The 18257-nt window shown below is 35.4% G+C and overlaps 3 protein-coding genes and 2 long non-coding RNA genes across 7 annotated transcripts; 1 reads left to right on the forward strand and 4 right to left on the reverse strand.

The window, feature by feature from the left end:
* Positions 1-1326: 1326 nt before the first annotated feature.
* Positions 1327-1952, forward strand: LOC148766744 (uncharacterized). The gene is made up of 2 exons (XR_016034428.1): positions 1327-1450; positions 1601-1952. It is a non-coding gene; the product is annotated as an uncharacterized LOC148766744 (long non-coding RNA).
* A 153-nt stretch (positions 1953-2105) lies between these two features.
* Positions 2106-9617, reverse strand: LOC105976541 (metacaspase-9-like). The gene is made up of 6 exons (XM_088825139.1): positions 9322-9617; positions 8679-8840; positions 8470-8592; positions 6565-6648; positions 5611-6380; positions 2106-2227 (listed from the first exon to the last, which is right to left on the reverse strand). The coding sequence occupies exons 3-5, from the start codon at positions 8507-8509 to the stop codon at positions 5932-5934; spliced, it is 573 nt and encodes a 190-aa protein (XP_088681265.1). The 5' UTR covers positions 8510-8592; positions 8679-8840; positions 9322-9617; the 3' UTR covers positions 2106-2227; positions 5611-5931.
* Positions 2628-4542, reverse strand: LOC148766745 (uncharacterized). Its single transcript, XR_016034465.1, has 2 exons — positions 4236-4542; positions 2628-3078 (listed from the first exon to the last, which is right to left on the reverse strand). It is a non-coding gene; the product is annotated as an uncharacterized LOC148766745 (long non-coding RNA).
* Positions 9618-10774: 1157 nt separating the features above from the next.
* LOC148766746 (metacaspase-9-like) lies at positions 10775-15198 on the reverse strand. Of its 3 annotated transcripts, none has more exons than XM_088825473.1 (5): positions 14877-15198; positions 14072-14225; positions 13843-13974; positions 11875-11958; positions 10775-11694 (listed from the first exon to the last, which is right to left on the reverse strand). In XM_088825473.1, exons 3-5 carry the CDS (start codon positions 13919-13921, stop codon positions 11000-11002), a joined length of 858 nt encoding a protein of 285 aa, XP_088681599.1. In that variant the 5' UTR covers positions 13922-13974; positions 14072-14225; positions 14877-15198; the 3' UTR covers positions 10775-10999. The 3 variants fall into 3 exon arrangements, with proteins under 3 accessions (XP_088681599.1, XP_088681598.1, XP_088681597.1); XM_088825472.1 differs by having other exon boundaries at positions 11875-12118; XM_088825471.1 differs by having other exon boundaries at positions 11875-13670.
* Positions 15199-16646: 1448 nt separating this feature from the next.
* On the reverse strand, positions 16647-17912 carry LOC148766747 (metacaspase-9-like). The gene is made up of 2 exons (XM_088825387.1): positions 17509-17912; positions 16647-17350 (listed from the first exon to the last, which is right to left on the reverse strand). The coding sequence occupies exons 1-2, from the start codon at positions 17861-17863 to the stop codon at positions 16833-16835; spliced, it is 873 nt and encodes a 290-aa protein (XP_088681513.1). The 5' UTR covers positions 17864-17912; the 3' UTR covers positions 16647-16832.
* Positions 17913-18257: the final 345 nt, after the last annotated feature.

Raw genomic sequence — 18257 nt, forward strand, 5'->3', positions numbered from 1 at the left:
TGCCTTGTGGGCTTTGCTATAAGACCAGTGTACTCTTGGAAAGGTGTTTGGTAGAATCGAGTCTCCTTCCAAAAAGTCTGGAGATAGGAATCCATAGGCCTTCACAGACATATGAAAGCTTGAATGAGTAACCATAATAGGAGTTGCTAAACAATACAAATATGACAACCTGATACAGGGATGGATTGTAAGACAAAATAATCATATCAATTAGTTAAAACATCATTTAAAAGAGCGATCCCCTGATAAAACATCCTCTTAATCTTAAAGATAAATTTAAAGAGTAATTACGGCAACACACCATCTTACAAAATAATCACGATAGCACTCCCAGTATCATCGTTTAACTATCATGAGTTAATCAACAATACACCAAATCAAATTAGCATCTAACAAAAATTATGGTACAATTTTATTGACAAGCTAATGAATGCTAACTGTCATATACTATTTGGATTAACCAACAAAAGGAACCATTGACACAAACTAAACTGCAAGCATATATACGAAACAACAAAAAAAAAAAAAAAAAAAAAAAAAAAAACACGAAATTGAATGCAGCAGGAAATGATTGACCCTGACGAAGTTTCCAATGTAAAAATAACCTCGATTCCGACAAACTGAAGAACATTCTTACGTGTGCACACGCGCCGCCACAATTCCAAATCCACGAGGCGCCGGAACCATCGTCACAGTAACGGATCCATACTTGCCGGTCACATTACACGGCACCGTGTGCGGCTTTCCGACCTTGTTACCCCCAATATATACACTCTCCTCCTCCTCCTCCTTGATTGGGTTTGTGAGAGAATGGAGGTAGATTCGCTCAATTGATTTGATCTTACCGTCTTTCTCCAAGCAGAGTTTTTAATTGTTATTAATCAATCATACTTAACAAAGTTAATATATTTCTCCAAACTTAACCAAATTTGAAATAGCATAGTTGTAAATTGCAAATAAAGAATATACAGTACCTAAAATATTTTAAATAAGATATTTGAATTGCTTCTTAATATTTTGCAGTCTTGAGTAATTAATATTTCAAACGGGACCAAAATTGCAAATAATAAAATCTATTGATACCAAAATGCAAAATATATTGTGTGTAAACATATTCAACTTCTTTTTAATTATATTGCATCTATTGTGTGCTGTATTGCATGCATCGATCTATTGTACTGTGCACAAAGGGATGATTAGAGAATAGAGATAATTACAAGATGATAAGAAATTAAATTCATCCTATTCTGTAAATGATAAATAAAGTTAGAAGTTTATCAACAAGATTGGTACATAATTAATGCACATTGTCTGCCACAGAAGGGCTATACATATAAAAGACGTGCAATATCATATAACCACCATATATTGTATCACTCATCACAAACAGAAATGGACAACAAACTTCAGATGGTCACCTTGTTGATGTTGTTACTAATTTTCGCCTCTGGTACGTACCTTCTCTCTCTCTCTCTCTCTCTCTCTCTCTCTCTCTCTCTCTCTCTCTCTCTCTCTCTCTCTCTCTCTCTCTCTCTCTCTCTCTCTCTCTCTCTCTCTCTCTCTCTCTCACACACACACACAAACACTATCGTACGTACAGGAGTTGTTGTCTCCGATGCGGAGGGCAAGAAGAAGAACTGTACGCGGTGGAGGTCATCAAGGTCCATGGATGATGAGAACTGTGAACCGCGTGCTTGTGCTATACGTTGCCGAGGCTACGAAGATTTTCAATGTGAAGACACCGGCACTCACTTCAACAGATGTTTTTGTCTCTACAGTTGCAACTCCACCTCCCCCGCCGCCCCTCCTCCACCGCCCCGCCGTGTCTATCCTCGTCGTTGCATCCTCAACCGCTTAGCTATACCTAGCTGATATGCCTAGATATCTATATATCAGTTGTATTAATCAATTATATATGGTGCTTTTTTCGTTAATATATATATTACATGAGTGATATTCTTGTAATTAAAATTTTGCCTGCATGCTAAATTGCCAACATTCACGTAATAAAGAAAACAGGTAAAAACCTAAAGCAAAATGGATTAATGCAACAACGTGATTAATTAATTAGTACTACAATATCAATATCATAGACATAAATAAAATAACAGCAAGTCCTCGTCATTTTATTATAAAAAATATATATATTCAATGCACACATATATATATATATATAATAAAACTAATTAGTCACTTTAAACAGTGACAATTATTACAACGTCACCCACTACCAAAAATATGGGCTTTTGTGACGGAGTTTTTTGTCACTGAATTGAGGAACATCCGTCACAAACAGGCTTTGGTGGCGGAGGTGTGACGGAATTCGTCCGTGAGAAAACGCCTCGTCACTAATTAAAATAGTGACGGTTGTTTATCAATCCGTCACACTTTGGTGACGGAACATTCTGTCACAAATACCTTATCGAACTCCCCTAAATTTAGTGACGGATTCTGTCATAAACAATTTTTGTGTGTCATTAATCTGTCACAAGGTTCCGTCATTCATCTGTCATAAATATCATCACAAATAGTCCGTCACATGCTTCTGTAACAAATGTTCCGTCAAATTTCAGTCACAAGCAATCCGTCACATTGGTTGTCACAAATATCAGTCACTTTTCTCGTCATAATAGCACCATAATTGTTTTGTTCTCTTTATTTTACTACATTATTTTTTTTTACAAACAATCAACAAAAAATCACAAAGCATAAATATATTAAAACAAACTCACAAAGCTTAAATATATTAAAACAAAATAATATCGTTTCCAATCTTTCAAAGCATCATTTGGCTAGTAGTATCTAGTAATAAGAATTTGTTATGAATTACAAAACATAAACATCTTATTTATAGAAAACACAATCTCTTATGAGCTCTAAACTCATTTGTATTCCTCCTCTCTTTTCTGAGTCATTGCCATCTCTTGTGCTCAATTTTCAGGTCACGTTCCTAACATCACTCTTCTCTATCTGCCTTCAATATCGACAAGCCATGGCCTTAGTATCTATCTTCCTCTCCATCACATTCTCCTCAACCCTGATCAACAATTTCATCTTGTTTCCCATCCCCGCATAACTCTGTTAATTAAAAGGAGAAGTCCAAAACTACAAGTAATTAACTGCATTGTATTGACATAATTAAAACGAACGTCGGAGAAGTTACTAATGAATCATTTGAGATACCTGATAAGTTCGTATACTCACAAGGTTTACTCGCGTAAACAAAATGTTGAATTAACATGGGGATGCAACGACCCAATAATTGTAGCACATATATATAACCATAAGCAAACGATAACCATAATAACCCATACACACATAATACATGAAATTCAAATCCACATACTCCATTCCAAATAACTATAAAGAAATCGTATCAACTTTGCAATCTAATCACATCAAGGTTTTAAAGCAATTTACAATTATACCTTAATAATGAACATCAAATTACTTAAACGAACCTATACTCTTATCGGTCCTAAATCAATTGAGAGGTATCCTTAGATAGAACTATGTCCTCTAAATAACGTCCTAACAACTCTTTACATTCATAGTACTCTAGTTTAGAAAATCTGGCAGCTTTGGTATTTCAACTTTGAAAATTCATATCTCTTAATCTGTACATACAAACCTTATGAAATTTTCACACAACGTTCACATATATTGTAATTATACCATATTAAAACAGCTCAGTAAAACACCTATCCACGAGAGAGAAATAATTAATTCACTACAAGAACACCAGCAGAATTTCAGAACAGAGCATTCAACTTTAAAAATACCAAATAAATCATTCTTTTAACCAAAGACCATGAAATTTCGCTGAGAATCATATTTGTAAGTCTATAATCATATCCAGTTGGAATCGCATGAATCGGGCTAAGATAGAATTTAATTTAACACATAATTCATAGATGACTCAGAAATCGTGCAGTTTCGGAAAACGGTTCATAACTTGATCAATATAATTCCGATTTACGCATACCATATATCAAAACGAAGCTAAGAGAAACATCTACATGCACAAATAATTTCATAATTTTCAGAAAAGAAATCATCGATGAAACATGTATTGGAAGCTGAGACTACGAATCTGAAATTCGAATTAGGGTTCATTGAAATCTATATTTCTTGATCTAGATCCCTAAATCCGATTCCTAAACATATAAATCAATTAAACACATAAACATCATCTTATAATTTATCATTAATTCAGTAAAGACCCAAGTCCTTACCTCTTTGAAGAAAATCGAAGACAAAGAGGAAGAGCAAAGGGAAGGATTCTCGGAGCTTTGGCTTGAAGGCTTGATGGCACGATCCTCTTGATAGTTTGGGGGATTTTATGGAGAAATCAATCCCATTAATTAGATGTGAAGTTTTCAAGAGAAGAAGGGGAAAGTTTGATGAGTTTTCATTGCCGAGGGATGAGAGGAAAAAGAGTGAGGATCAAAATTCTCGTTTCTTCTCTAAGAAGAAAAGGAACCGCCGTAAGAAGAAAAAGGAACTGCCGTGAAAATTGAGAAGGAAAAGAGTTGGAATCTTCCTTGCTTAATTATAGGCTAGGAAGTTAGGAGGAAATTTACCTAAGTGCTATTATGCAACATTTAAAACAATATAGGGTCCTAATAACAATTAAAGAACACTTGGGGGAGTAAGTCATACATCCATAAATAAATTAATTAAAGACACATTTATTAAACCATAAATTGTAAAATAATTAAAGATACATTGAATAGATTAATTTTCATATCATAATTCTTATGAGATCATTTAAATTATAATTAAGTATGTACATGAGAGACAATTCAAAATAATCAAAATTTTATAATATCATTATTAGCAAAGATTAATTATTCATTTAGAGTATGTACATGAGAGACAATTCAAAATAATCAAAATTTTATAATATCATTATTAGCAAAGATTAATTATTCATTTAGAGCACATAATTCATTTAATCACATACATAAATAAAATTACTTAATCGTCTAATCAAATCAAGTCGATCGCACATTGCTCTAATATAGGCATAACATAAAATAACATAATGCATATAATTCACATAATCATTCAGGGTACGTTAAAGTTACAAATTAATTCATGAAATGAAAATTACAGATTTACTCAATATAATCTCATATAATATGCGGGGCGTTACACATAGTGACAGATTAATGACGAAACATAAAATGTGACAAATTTGTGTCTGAAATGTATGTGACGATTTCTGACCGGATAAACATAGTGACAGATTAATGACAAAACTTACATGGTGACGAATTTGTGACCGATATGTATGTGACGGATGTGTGACGGACAGGATTTTGTGACGGATTTGTGACCTACATTGATCAAATTGTTACATTCATAGAAAGTGTGTGACTAATTTGTGACGGAATAAATTTCCGTCAAAAGATTTGTGACCGACATGTGACTGAGTTTCGACTGTCACAACGTCCGTCACAACATTGTCACATATTGGTCATAAAAAAATTCCAAATCTTAGTAGTACATTCCATCACATATTTGTCACTTATTCGGTCACTAATGGTGACGGATTTAGGCCGTCACAAAATATCCGTCACAAAAGCCCTGTTTTTTGGTAGTGACCATATCAATTATTGTAAGTATATATTGTATGTATACATATATATATATAAATATAAGTAACAATTATTGGTGGATTGGTGGTAGTAGTAGTAGTCGTAGATCTTCATTTGCTCGTTGTCGCTTCCTCTTCCTCGTCATCTTCAGATGAATCTAATGCCCGGCCGGCCGCAGGTTTGTAGTTGAGGAACGGCGCGTTGGCATTCTTCCGGCTGCAATAAAGGCACGGAAACTGCAGATCGTCACAGTCTGGATCCCCCAAAACATTCCTCGCCATGAGGATCAGCTTCCGGTTGCTTATTTTTCGGGTTACGGGTTTTTGCTTCATAACTTTGTAAAGGCTCCACAACGTTGTCCCTTCTCATCGAAGGCTTCGAAAGTATTCTCGCTTGGCTCGCACCCGCTTAGCAGTATCCCTTGATCAGGTGTCAAGGGAGTTGGGCGTTGGTTCGCTGGCAGCATTTGGAACATCAGACTGGGGTCAGATCCGAATAGGTTCACCATGTGGACTCCAAGATCCGGGTCATTCAACCCGGATAGTGTTGACACTTTGTCTAACAACACTTCATATGAAACAAATCTGTTATTCATGTCACCAGGAGCTGCAGCTTCGTGTTCATCGTCGTTGTTGGCTTGATCTTGAAGGAAGATATGGGGCGGCCCCACCTGCACCGGCTCCTTGTCTATGAGACCCCCACTGCAGCACGAGTCCGCCAAGATCGTGAAAGAAGCCCCCTTATGGAGACGATTCACGAGGTACCGAAAGTCCAAACCTACACACTCGTTGTCGTGGTATTAATTTAATTACTCATTCATTAGTTAATTAATAACCAACTTTTTGAAAAAAAAAAAAAAAAAAAAAAAAAAATATATATATATATATATATATATATATATATATATATATATATATACACAAGAAATATAACAACGAAACCTAGCTAGCTAGCTACTTACTTGTGATGGCATTGCCATCACAAGGCGTGATGGATTGAGCTGGCTTACGGCCCTTAACATGTGGTTGGACAATTCCTCCGTGACCTGCGAAGAAAAAAAACAGGTTATCTCCAGCTTTGGAGGCGTCTATCATCGTCTTGAGTTTGTCCTTGATATTCTTCCCGGTTGGCATTAGGGGACTGTCTGCATGGTCCGTCATCAGAACGACGGTTTTCGGGTCGTATCCGAACCGGGTGGTAAGCATCTGGTGAATTTTGAACGCATCGTTATGACACCCATATAATTCACTGAACAAACCCGTTGTTTTATAGTTGCAGCCCACAACCACTGCCAGCTTGCGGTTTTGATAGGCCATTTTACTTGTGTGTGTGTGTGTGTGTGTGTTTTACACTTGTTAATTGAATGGAGTGAAGTGATCTAATTCATTTAATTTGGATATATTTATAGTGTTGTTGTTGTAGTTAAGGCCTGGCTATGTAATGACAAATGTTAATTACAACATGATTAATATAATCTCTTTAGCCAGAAGTTAAGAATCGTATACCTTTCGTTTCTATAACACAAATTTGTTGAGCGATAATTATACATATCTTTCCTTATCGATTCATGAATTTTGTTCTTGATGATCTATTTTAGGTGATGCTGACACACACACATCAGAGAACATCAATCAAATCAATAAGTAGACCATTCTAATTGACTTTACAACTCATTAATTCACTTATGGTAAACTTTAATCAAATCAATCCAATAGTCATATATGATTTTGTATTGTGTTTCTCTTAACAGTAATTAACTCCTGGCTGGTTAATTAAGACAATTCTTTAACCTAAAGTTACTACTGAAAACATTAAGCTATGTATATATATATATATATGTAAAATAATAATATGCTTTTCCTTTCCAACTAAAATTTCTCAAAACGATTATTAGTTGCATTACTGTTAGACTTCAAATTCAATTCATACCAAAATTTACAAGCAAATGTGTTTAGCAAATTCAACTTCATATATATATATATATATATATATATATATATATATATATATATATATATATATATATATATATATATATATATATATATATATATATATATATATATATATATATATATATATATATATTCTGTGTAATTAGGAAATTAATTTTTTATTTTTTCATGCTCTTGATAAACCTGCTGTAGGAACAAATTAATTTTGATAAAGAAAGGCACATCTTTTCACTTTATAAGGATTAAAGAGATTTCAGTTTATTCTTTGCATATTTTTTGGTGAATGGAATACTTATTTTTCAAACCAAAAATTAGGAAATGAACAAAACTGTCATGAAAGATATAAACTGAAAAGAATGAAGAAACCGAATAAATGGTCCCTTTCTCCAATACAAACGCATTAGTGAAAGAGTAATTTTGAATGCACTTTTTCTTGATACAGCTAATATAATCTTCTTCTTTGAATTGGGCCTTATCTAAAAAACTCTCTCAAACTTTAAAAATTGTGAAATCAGGGAACAATTGTGCTTTACTCAGGTCAATTTTGGGCTGACTTTGGCGTTGAGGGCATTTTAAAATTTTGAGAAAAAAAAAATTTTAGATTAGGATAGTACTTGGGTTAATTGCATCATTTATTTTGTTCTTTTTTGGGACAATCGTGAGGACCCTCTAACAGATGGTGTAATAACGAAAACACCCTCTGTGTTACGAGTTACGACCACCTCTGAAGTATTAGTCATCTAAGAAACATACAAACTAACTAATTGATCAGTTTGGATGAAGAAGAGATTAATTAGTAACTAATTACAAGTCCTAATTATATATGATCCTTCTATTTTGACTCAACATCCTTGTATTGAAACGGGTCAAAGAAGGGTAGAGAGAATAAGGGTCCGAATAAGGAAGCGCACCTTGGAAAATGCTGAAATAAACCGAGTGCCATGGTTTCATCCGTTGAGTTGGTCTTCAGAAGAATGAACGATCCAGCTGCGTTATGAACAACTTCTAAAGCAAGAGGCCAACATTCATTTCCCCTGCAAAATGTTGAAATATAATTAGCAAGAAAATACAAAATCATAATCGACATGGTATTATATTACTTAGAAAACTGTAAACAAACTGAAAATCGCCTTTAGGAATATCCTATCAATTCGGTTCATTCATCAAAGCTCAGGCCTCGAAGATCAGTGTACTCTCGGAAGGGTGTTTTTGAGAATCGAGTGTTGTTCAAAAAGTCTGGAGTTAGGAATCCCAAGGTCTTCATCATTCATTCGAAAGTTGACTGCAACTACAAAAGCTTGAATTAGTAACCATAATATGAGCTAACTTAATTTCAGGCCGTCATTAGCATGTTACAACTAGAATATCGCAGAAATTATTAACTAGTCTGATTGAGGAAACACAAACGGATCAACTAAACAATATAAATATAACGAACTGATACATCATCTTAAAGAGTAATTAGGATGAAACATCATCTTAATCTTAGAGAATATATAATGAAGGGAAAACATCATCTAACAGAGCAATCCCGATAAAACATCCTATTAATCTTAAAGATAAATCAAGGCATCTTAATCTTAAAGAGTAATTGCGGCAACACACCAATGATTCTATCAATAATACATCAAATCAAATTAGCATCTAACAAACAAAAGTAACCACTGACAACATAAGAATACACAATGCTACTTCGAATATAACAAACACAGTAGAAGGAGAATTAAACAAGACGAAATTGAATGCAGCAGGAAATGATTGACCTTTGTAAGAACATCCTCAATTCCGGCAAACTGAAGAACCTTCTTAGGTGTGCACACGCGCCGCCACAATTCCAGATCCACGAGGCGCCGGAACCACCCTCACAGTAACGGATCCACACTTTAAACGGCACTGCGTGTGGCTTTCCGATCTTGTTACCCCCAATATATACACTCTCATCCTCCTCCTCCATGATTGGGATTGGGATTGGGATTGGGAGAGAGTGGAGGTAGATACGCTCAATTGATTTGATCAAACGCCCGAGCTTCATAAATCATACCTAACAAACTGTTTTATTCTTAGTAATCATACTTAACAAAGTTGATAATAACAATTTGATAAATTAGCATTAAATTAATGGGGGTTTAATGAAATGAATATTGCTGTACATGAAATAGGCCCATATTCTCACATATTGTTAAGTCCACTAGGCCGAGAGATTGTTACTACAATTTTGTACACACTTGTTAATATATTTGAACTGCTACTTAATATTTTGCAGTCTTGGAGTAATTAATATTTCAAAAGGACCAAAATTGCAAATAATAAAATCTATTGGGGCCAAAATGCAAAATATATTGTGTACAAACATATTCAACTTCTTTTTAATTATATTGCATCTATTGTGTGTTGTATTGCATGCATCTAATGTACTCATGTGCACAAAGGGATGATCAGAGATAATGACAAGATGATAAGAAATTAAATTCATCCTATTCTGTAAATGATAAATAAAGTTAGAAGTTTATCAACAAGATTAGTACATAATTAATGCACATTAATTGTCTGCCACAAACAGAACTGCTATATATAAGGCATGCAATATCATATAACCACCATATAATATTGTATCACTCATCACAAACGAAAATGGACAACAAACTTCAGATGGTCACCTTGTTGATGTTGTTACTAATTTTCGCCTCTGGTACGTACCTGCTCTCTCTCTCTCTCTCTCTCTCTCTCTCTCTCTCTCTCTCTCTCTCTCTCTCTCTCTCTCTCTCTCTCTCTCTCAAACACTATCGTACGTACAGGAGTTGTTGTCTCCGATGTGGAGGGCAAGAAGAAGAACTGTACGCAGTGGATTTCATCAAAGTGCATGGATGAGGAGATATGTGAGGCGCGTGCTTGTGCTATAAGTTGCCAAGGCTTTGAGGATTTTCAATGTGGTGACAATGCCGGCAATCGCCTCGACATATGTTATTGTCTCTATGGTTGCAACTCCACCTCCTCCTCCGCCGCCCCTCCTCCACCACCTCCCCGTCGTGTCTATCCACGTCGTTGCATCCTCAACCACCTACCTACCTAGCTCATATATATATATATATGGTACGGTGCTTTATTCGTTAATACATAAATTACATGATGAGTGATATTCTTGTACTATTGTCTCATAATTAACAAATGTATTAATTAATTGTGCGTGCCAGAATAAAATAATACACATAAATAATATAACAGCAAGTCCTCTTCATTTCATTATAAATTATATATATATACAACGCACACACATATAGATATATATAATAAAACTAATTATTAGTCACTTTAAAAAGTGACAATTATTACAACGTCACCATATCAATTATTGTAAGTATATATAATATATATATATATATATATATAAATATAAGTAATAATTACTGGTGGATTGGTGGTAGTAGTAGTCGTCGTCGATCTTCATTTGCTCGTTGTCGCTTCCTCTTCCTCGTCTTCTTCAGATGAATCTAATGCCCGGCCGGCCGCAGGTTTGTGGTTGAGGAACGGTGCATCGGCATTCTTCCGGCTGGAATAAAGGCATGGAAACTGCCGCGAGCCGACACGGCTTAGATTCCCCAAGACCTTCCTTGCCATGAGGATCAGCTTCCGGTTGCTTATTTTTCGGGTTTCGGGTTTTTGCTTCATAAAAACTTGCGATACAAACTTTGTAAAGGCCCCACAACGTTGTCCCTTCTCATCAAAGGCTTCGAAAGTACTCTTGCTTGGCTCACATCCGCTTAGCAGTATCCCTTGATCGGGTGTCAAGGGAGTCGGGCGCTGGTTGGCTGGCAGCATTTGGAACATCAGACTGGCGTCAGATCCGAATAGGTTCACCATGTGGACTCCAAGATCCGGGTCATTCAACCCGGATAGTGTTGACACTTTGTCTAACAACACTTCATATGAAACAAATCTGTTATTTATGTCGTGGTCACCAGGAGCTGCAGCTTCGTCTTCATCGTCGTCGTCGTCCGCTTGATCTTGAAGGAGGATACGGGGCGGCCCCACCTGCACCGGCTCCTTGTCTATGAGACCCCCACTGCAGCACGAGTCTGCCAAGATGGTAAAAGAAGCCCCCTTATGGAGACGATTCACGAGGTACCGAAAGTCCAAACCTACACACTCGTCGTCGTGGTATTAATTTAATTACTCATTCATTAGTTAATTAATAACCAACTTTTTGGAAAAAAAAAAAAATATATATATATATATATATATATATATATATATATATATATATATATATATATATATATATATATATAACAACGAAACCTAGGTAGCTAGCTACTTACTTGTGATGGCATTGCCATCACAAGGCGTGATGGATTGAGCTGGCTTACGGCCCTTAACACGTGGTTGGACAATTCCTCCGTGACCTGAAAAGAAAAAAAACAGGTTATCTCCAGCTTTGGAGGCGTCTATCATCGTCTTGAGTTTGTCCTTGATATTCTTCCCGGTTGGCATTAGGGGACTGTCTGCATGGTCCGTCATCAGAACGACGGTTTTCGGGTCGTATCCGAACCGGGTGGTAAGCATCTGGTGAATTTTGAACGCATCGTTATGACACCCATATAATTCACTGAACAAACCCGTTGTTTTATAGTTGCAGCCCACAACCACTGCCAGCTTGCGGTTTTGATAGGCCATTTTACTTGTGTGTGTGTGTGTGTGTGTGTGTGTGTGTGTGTGTTAGACTTGTTAATTGAATGGAGTGAAGTGATCTAATTCATTTAATTTGGATCTATTTATAATGTTGCTGTAGTTATGGCCTGGCTTGCTAGGTTATGATATATGTTCCAACATCAATATATTCTTTAACCGAAAGTTATTACAAGAGACCATTCTAATTGACTTTACAGCACATTAATTCACACTTATGGTAAACTTTAATCAAATCAATCCAAATATCATAATATGATTTTGTACTGTGTTTCTGTTAACAGTAATTAACTCCTGGCTGGTTAATTAAGACAATTCTTTAACCTAAAGTTACTACTCAAAACGTTAAGCTATGTATATATATATATATATGTAAAATAATAATATGCTTTTCCTTTCCAACTGAAATTTCTCAAAACGATTATTAGTTGCATTACTGTTAGACTTCAAATTCAATTCATACCAAAATCTACAATCAAATGTCTTTTGCATATTCAACTTAATATATATAAATATATTTTGTGTAATTAGGAAATTAAATTTTTTAATTTTTTCATGGTCTTGATAAAACTGCAGTAGGAATAAATTAATTTTGATAAAGAAAGGCACATCTTTTCACTTTATAAAGATTAAAGACATTTCAGTTTATTCTTTGCATATTTTTTGGTGAATCGAATACTTATTTTTCAAATAAAAAATCAGGAAAATGAACAAAACTGTCATGAAAGATATAAACTGAAAAGAATGAAGAAACCGAATAAATGGTCCCTTTCTCGTATAAAAAAGCATTAGTGAAAGAGTAATTTTGAATGCACTTTTTCTTGATTCAGCAAATATCTGAGAGTATTTTTTTTTTAAGTTGTAATCTTCACAATGTAACATAGTGTATTTAACTGTTCTCAGTCTCTCTCATAAAGAAAAACATAGTGTATTTAATTAAACGATACATGAATTTTATCAATTACCATTAGTGTCGTATTTGTTTTTTACTTAATATATAATTTCAATAGAAAAAAATCTTTACAGGTTAAGTGAAATTCTTTAATTTTTTCCATGTCTAAATTGTATGCAATTTTAGTCAATATTTCATATTATATTTTTGAAAAAATGCACATTATTTCTACTGAACATATTTTTCGATACAAGGCCCAATTGATTTGGGCATTATCTAAAAAACTCTCTCAAACTTTAAAATTTGTGAAATCAGGGAACAATTGTGCTTTACTCAGGTCAATTTTGGGCTGACTTTTGGCGTTGTTGAGGGGATTTTAAGATTTAGAGGGAAAAAAAATTTAGATTAGGATTGTGCTTGGGTTAATTGCATCAATTTATTTCGTTCTTTTTTGAGCCAATCATGAGGACCCCCTAACAGATGGTGTAATAACGAAAACACCCTCTGTGTTACGACCACCTCTGAAGTATTCGTCATCTAAGAAACATGCAAACTAACTAATTAATCAGTTTGGATCAAGAAGAGATTAATTAGTAACTAATTACAAGTCCTAATTATATATGATCCTTCTATTTTGACTCAACATCCTTCTATTGAAAACGGGTCAAAGATGGGGTGAGAGAATAAGGGTCCGAATAAGGAAGCGCACCTTGGAAAATGCCGAAATAAACCGAGTGCCATGGTTTCATCAATGGTGCACTGTTGACTTGGTCTTCATAAGAATGCATGATCCAGCTGCATTATGAACAACTTTTAAAGCAAGAGGCCAACATTCATTCCCCTGCAAAATGTTGAAATGTAATTAGCGAGAAATTACAAAATCATAATCGACATGATATTCTATTACTCAGGAAATTGTAAACAAACTGAAAAATCACCTATAGGAACATCCTATCAATTTGGTTCATTCATCAAAGCTCAGGCCTCGAAGATCAGTGTACTCTCGGAAAAGTGTTTTTGAGAATCGAGTCTTCTACCAAAATTGTCTGGAGTTAGGAATCCAAAGGCCTTCATCATTCATTCGAAATTTGACTGCAACTACAAAAGCTTGAATTAGTTACTATATGAGCTAACTTAATTTCAGGCCACCACTAGCATTTTACAATTAGAATTTCGCAGAAATTATTGACAATCAATGGTGTATGATTGAGGAAACACAAACGGATCAACTAAACAATACAAATACAACAAACTGATACGTCATCTTAAAGAGTAATTAGGATGAAACATCATCTTAATCTTAGAGAATATATAATGAAGGGAAAACATCATCTAACAGAGCAATCCCGATAAAACATCCTCTTAATCTTAAAGATAAATCAAGGCATCTTAATCTTAAAGAACAGTTGCGGCAACACACCATCTTACAGGATAATCACGAAAAAAATCGTATTAGAGAGCACTCCGAAAATCATCGTTTAATTATCACGAGTTAAATGATTCAATCAACAATACACCGAATCAAATTAGCATCTAACAAAAGTTATGGTACAATTACATTGACAAGCTCATGAATGCTAACTGTCATATACTATTTGGATTAACCAGCAAAAGGAACAATTGACAACATAAAATTACACAATTCTTCTTAAAATATAACACTAACTAAACTGCAATCATACGAAACAACAATAGAAGGAGAAAAGAAGAAGACGAAATTGAACGCAGCAGGAAATGATTGACCTTAGTTTCCGCGGTAAAAAAACATCCTCAATTCCGGCGAACTGAAGGACCTTCTTACGTGTGCGCACGCGCCGCCACAATTCCAGATCCAGGAGGCGCCGGAACCATCGTCACAGTAACAGATCCACACTTGCCGGTCACATTACACGGCACTGTGTGCGGTTTCCGATCTTGTTGCCCCAGTCTCTTCATCCTTGATTGGGAGGTAGATTTGCTCAATTCATTTGATCTTACCGTCTTTCACCTAACATACTGTTTTCTTCTTAGTAATCACACTTAACAATTACTCAAAAAAAAAAAAAAAATCACACTTAACAAAGTTAATAATAACAATTTGATAAATTAGCATTTAATTAATGGAGATTAATGAAATGAATATTGCTGTACATGAAATAGGCCCATATTCTCACTTATTGTTAAGTCCACTGGGCCGAGAGATAGTTACTGCAATTTCGTACACACTTGTTAATATATTTGTCCAAACTTAAGATATTTGAATTGCTTCTTAATATTTTGCAGTCTTGGAGTAATTAATATTTCAAAAGGGACCAAAATCGCAAATAATAAAATCTATTGGGACCAAAATGCAAAATAATTGTGTACAAACATATTCAACTTCTTTTTAATTATATTGCATCTATTGTGTGTTGTATTGCATGCATCTAATGTACTCATGTGCACAAATTAAGGAATGATTAGAGATAATTACAAGATAATAAGAAAATAAATTCATCCTATTCTGTAAATGATAAATAAAGTTTGAGTTCATCAACAAGATTAGTATATAATTAATGCACATTAATTGTCTGCCACACACAGAGAAGTGCTATATATATATAAGACATGCAATATCATATAACCACCATATAATATTGTATCACTCATCACAATCAAAAATGGACAACAAACTTCGGATGGTCACCTTGTTGATGATGTTACTAATTTTTGCCTCTGGTACTGGTCTCTCTCTCTCTCTCTCTCTCTCTCTCTCTCTCTCTCTCTCTCTCTCTCTCTCTCTCTCTCTCTCTCTCTCTCTCTCTCTCTCTCTCTCTCTCTCTCTCTCTCTCTCTCTCTCTCTCTCCCTCTCTCTAACGCGCACACATGTACGTACGTACAGGAGTTGCTGTGTGTGATGCGGAGGGCAAGAAGAAGAACTGTAGGCACCGGATGACATCAAGGTGCATGGATGAGGAGATTTGTGAGCCGCGTGCTTGTGCTATAAGTTGCCAAGGCGCTGAGGATTTTCAATGTGGTGACAATGCCGGCAATCGCCTCGACAGATGTTATTGTCTCTATGGTTGCAACTCCACCTCCCCCGCCGCCCCTCCACCACCTCCCCATCGCGTCTTTCCTCGTCGTTGCATCCTCAACCACTAATCAATTATATATATATATATATATGGTGCTTTTTTCGTTAATACATAAATTACATGAGTGATATTCTTGTAATTACTATTATCTCATAATTAACAAATGTATTGATTAATTGTGCGTGGTAGAATAAAATCATAGACATAAATAATATAACAGCTAGTCCTCTTCATTTCATTATATATACATATATATAAAACTAATTAGTCACTTTAAAAAGTGACAATTATTACAACGTCACCATATCAATTATTGCAAGTATATATATTATATATGTTTATCAAAAAAAAAGTATATCATATATATATATATATATATATATATATATATATATATATATATATATATATATATATATATATAAAAGTAATAATTAGTGGTGGTACGTAGTAGTAGTAGTAGTACTCGTGGATCGATCTTCATTTGCTGGTTGTCGGTTGCTCTTCCTCGTTTTCTTCATATGAATCTGATGCCCGGCCGGCCTTAGGTTTGTAGTTGAGGAACGGTGCATCGGCATTCTTCCGGCTGGAATAAAGGCATGGAAACTGCGGCGGGCCGTCACGGTTTGGATTCCCCAAGAAGTTCCTAGCTTGCCATGAGGATCAGCTTCCGGTTGCTTATTTTTCGGGTTTCGGGTTTTTGCTTCATAAAAAATTGGGATACAAACTTTGTAAAGGCTCCACAATTCTCATCAGGGTCTTCGTAAGTACTCCCGTTTGGCCCGCACCCGCTGAGCAGTATCCCTTGATCGGGTGTCAAGGGAGTCGGGCGCTGGTTGGCTGGCAGCATTTGGAACATCAGACTGGCGTCAGATCCGAATAGGTTCACCATGTGGACTCCAAGATCCGGGTCATTCAACCCGGATAGTGTTGACACTTTGTCTAACAACACTTCATATGAAACAAATCTGCTGTCGTCACCAGGAGGAGCAGGTTCGTCTTCATCGACGTCGTCGTCGGCCGCTTGATCTTGAAGGAGGATATGGGGCGGCCCCACCTGCACCGGCTCCTTGTCTATGAGACCCCCGCTGCAGCACGAGTCCGCCAAGATCGTGAAAGAAGCCCCCTTATGGAGACGATTCACGAGGTACCGAAAGTCCAAACCTACACGTACACTCGTCGTGCATGGTATTAATATAACGAATTAGTTCCTTAATATGTATATATATATATATATATATATATATATATATATATATATATATATATATATATATATATATATATATATATAATGAAACCTAGGTAGTTAAGTTACTTACTTGTGATGGCATTGCCATCGCAAGGCGTGATGGATTGAGCTGGCTTACGGCCCTTAACACGTGGTTCGACGATTCCTCCGTGACCTGCGAAGAAGAAAAACAGGTTATCTCCAGCTTTTGAGGCGTCTATCATCGTCTTGAGTTTGTCCTTGATATTTTTCCCGGTTGGCATTAGGGGACTGTCTGCACGGTCCGTCATCAGAACGACGCTTTTTGGGTCGTATCCGAACCGGGTGGTAAGCATCTGGTGTATTTTGAACGCATCATTGTGACACCCATCTAATTCACCGAACAAACCCATTGTTTTGTAGTTGCACCCCACAACAACTGCCAGCTTGCGGTTTTGGTTGGCCATTTAATTTTCTTGGGTGTGTGTGTTTGTGTTTTTCTCAATGAGAGATAATGTATAATTGAATGGAGTGATCTAATTCATTTAATTTGGATCTATTTATAATGTTGCTGTAGTTATTCCAGGGCTTGCTAGGTTATGATATACTATGTTCCAACATCAATAATATATTCTTTAACCGATAGTTATTACAATATACCATTTCTAATTGACTTTACAGCACATTAATTCACACTTATGGTAAACTTTAATCAAATCAATCAAAATATCATATATGATTTTGTACTGTGTTTCTGCAAACAGTAATTAACACCTGGCTGGTTAATTAAGACATTTCTTTAACCTAAAGTCACTATTGAAAAGATTAAGGTATATATATATGTAATAATAATATGCTTTT

Source organism: Erythranthe guttata, chromosome 11 (genome assembly GCF_056151865.1).
Source record: "Erythranthe guttata isolate IM_541 chromosome 11, IM_541, whole genome shotgun sequence".
In the NCBI taxonomy this organism is placed as follows: Eukaryota; Viridiplantae; Streptophyta; class Magnoliopsida; order Lamiales; family Phrymaceae; genus Erythranthe; species Erythranthe guttata.

Coding starts and splice junctions, on each gene's coding strand:
- LOC148766746 (XM_088825471.1), bottom strand. CDS start 12,229: ATGGCCTATCAAAACCGCAAGCTGGCAGTGGTTGTGGGCTGCAACTAT. Junction 11,695..11,874: donor TGATGGCAATGCCATCACAA/GTAAGTAGCTAG, acceptor ACGAGTGTGTAG/GTTTGGACTTTCGGTACCTC.
- LOC105976541 (XM_088825139.1), bottom strand. CDS start 8,509: ATGAAACCATGGCACTCGGTTTATTTCAGCATTTTCCAAG. Junction 6,649..8,469: donor TTATTTCAGCATTTTCCAAG/GTGCGCTTCCTT, acceptor TTTTCTTCGCAG/GTCACGGAGGAATTGTCCAA. Junction 6,381..6,564: donor TGATGGCAATGCCATCACAA/GTAAGTAGCTAG, acceptor ACGAGTGTGTAG/GTTTGGACTTTCGGTACCTC.
- LOC148766747 (XM_088825387.1), bottom strand. CDS start 17,863: ATGGCCAACCAAAACCGCAAGCTGGCAGTTGTTGTGGGGTGCAACTAC. Junction 17,351..17,508: donor CGATGGCAATGCCATCACAA/GTAAGTAACTTA, acceptor GTGTACGTGTAG/GTTTGGACTTTCGGTACCTC.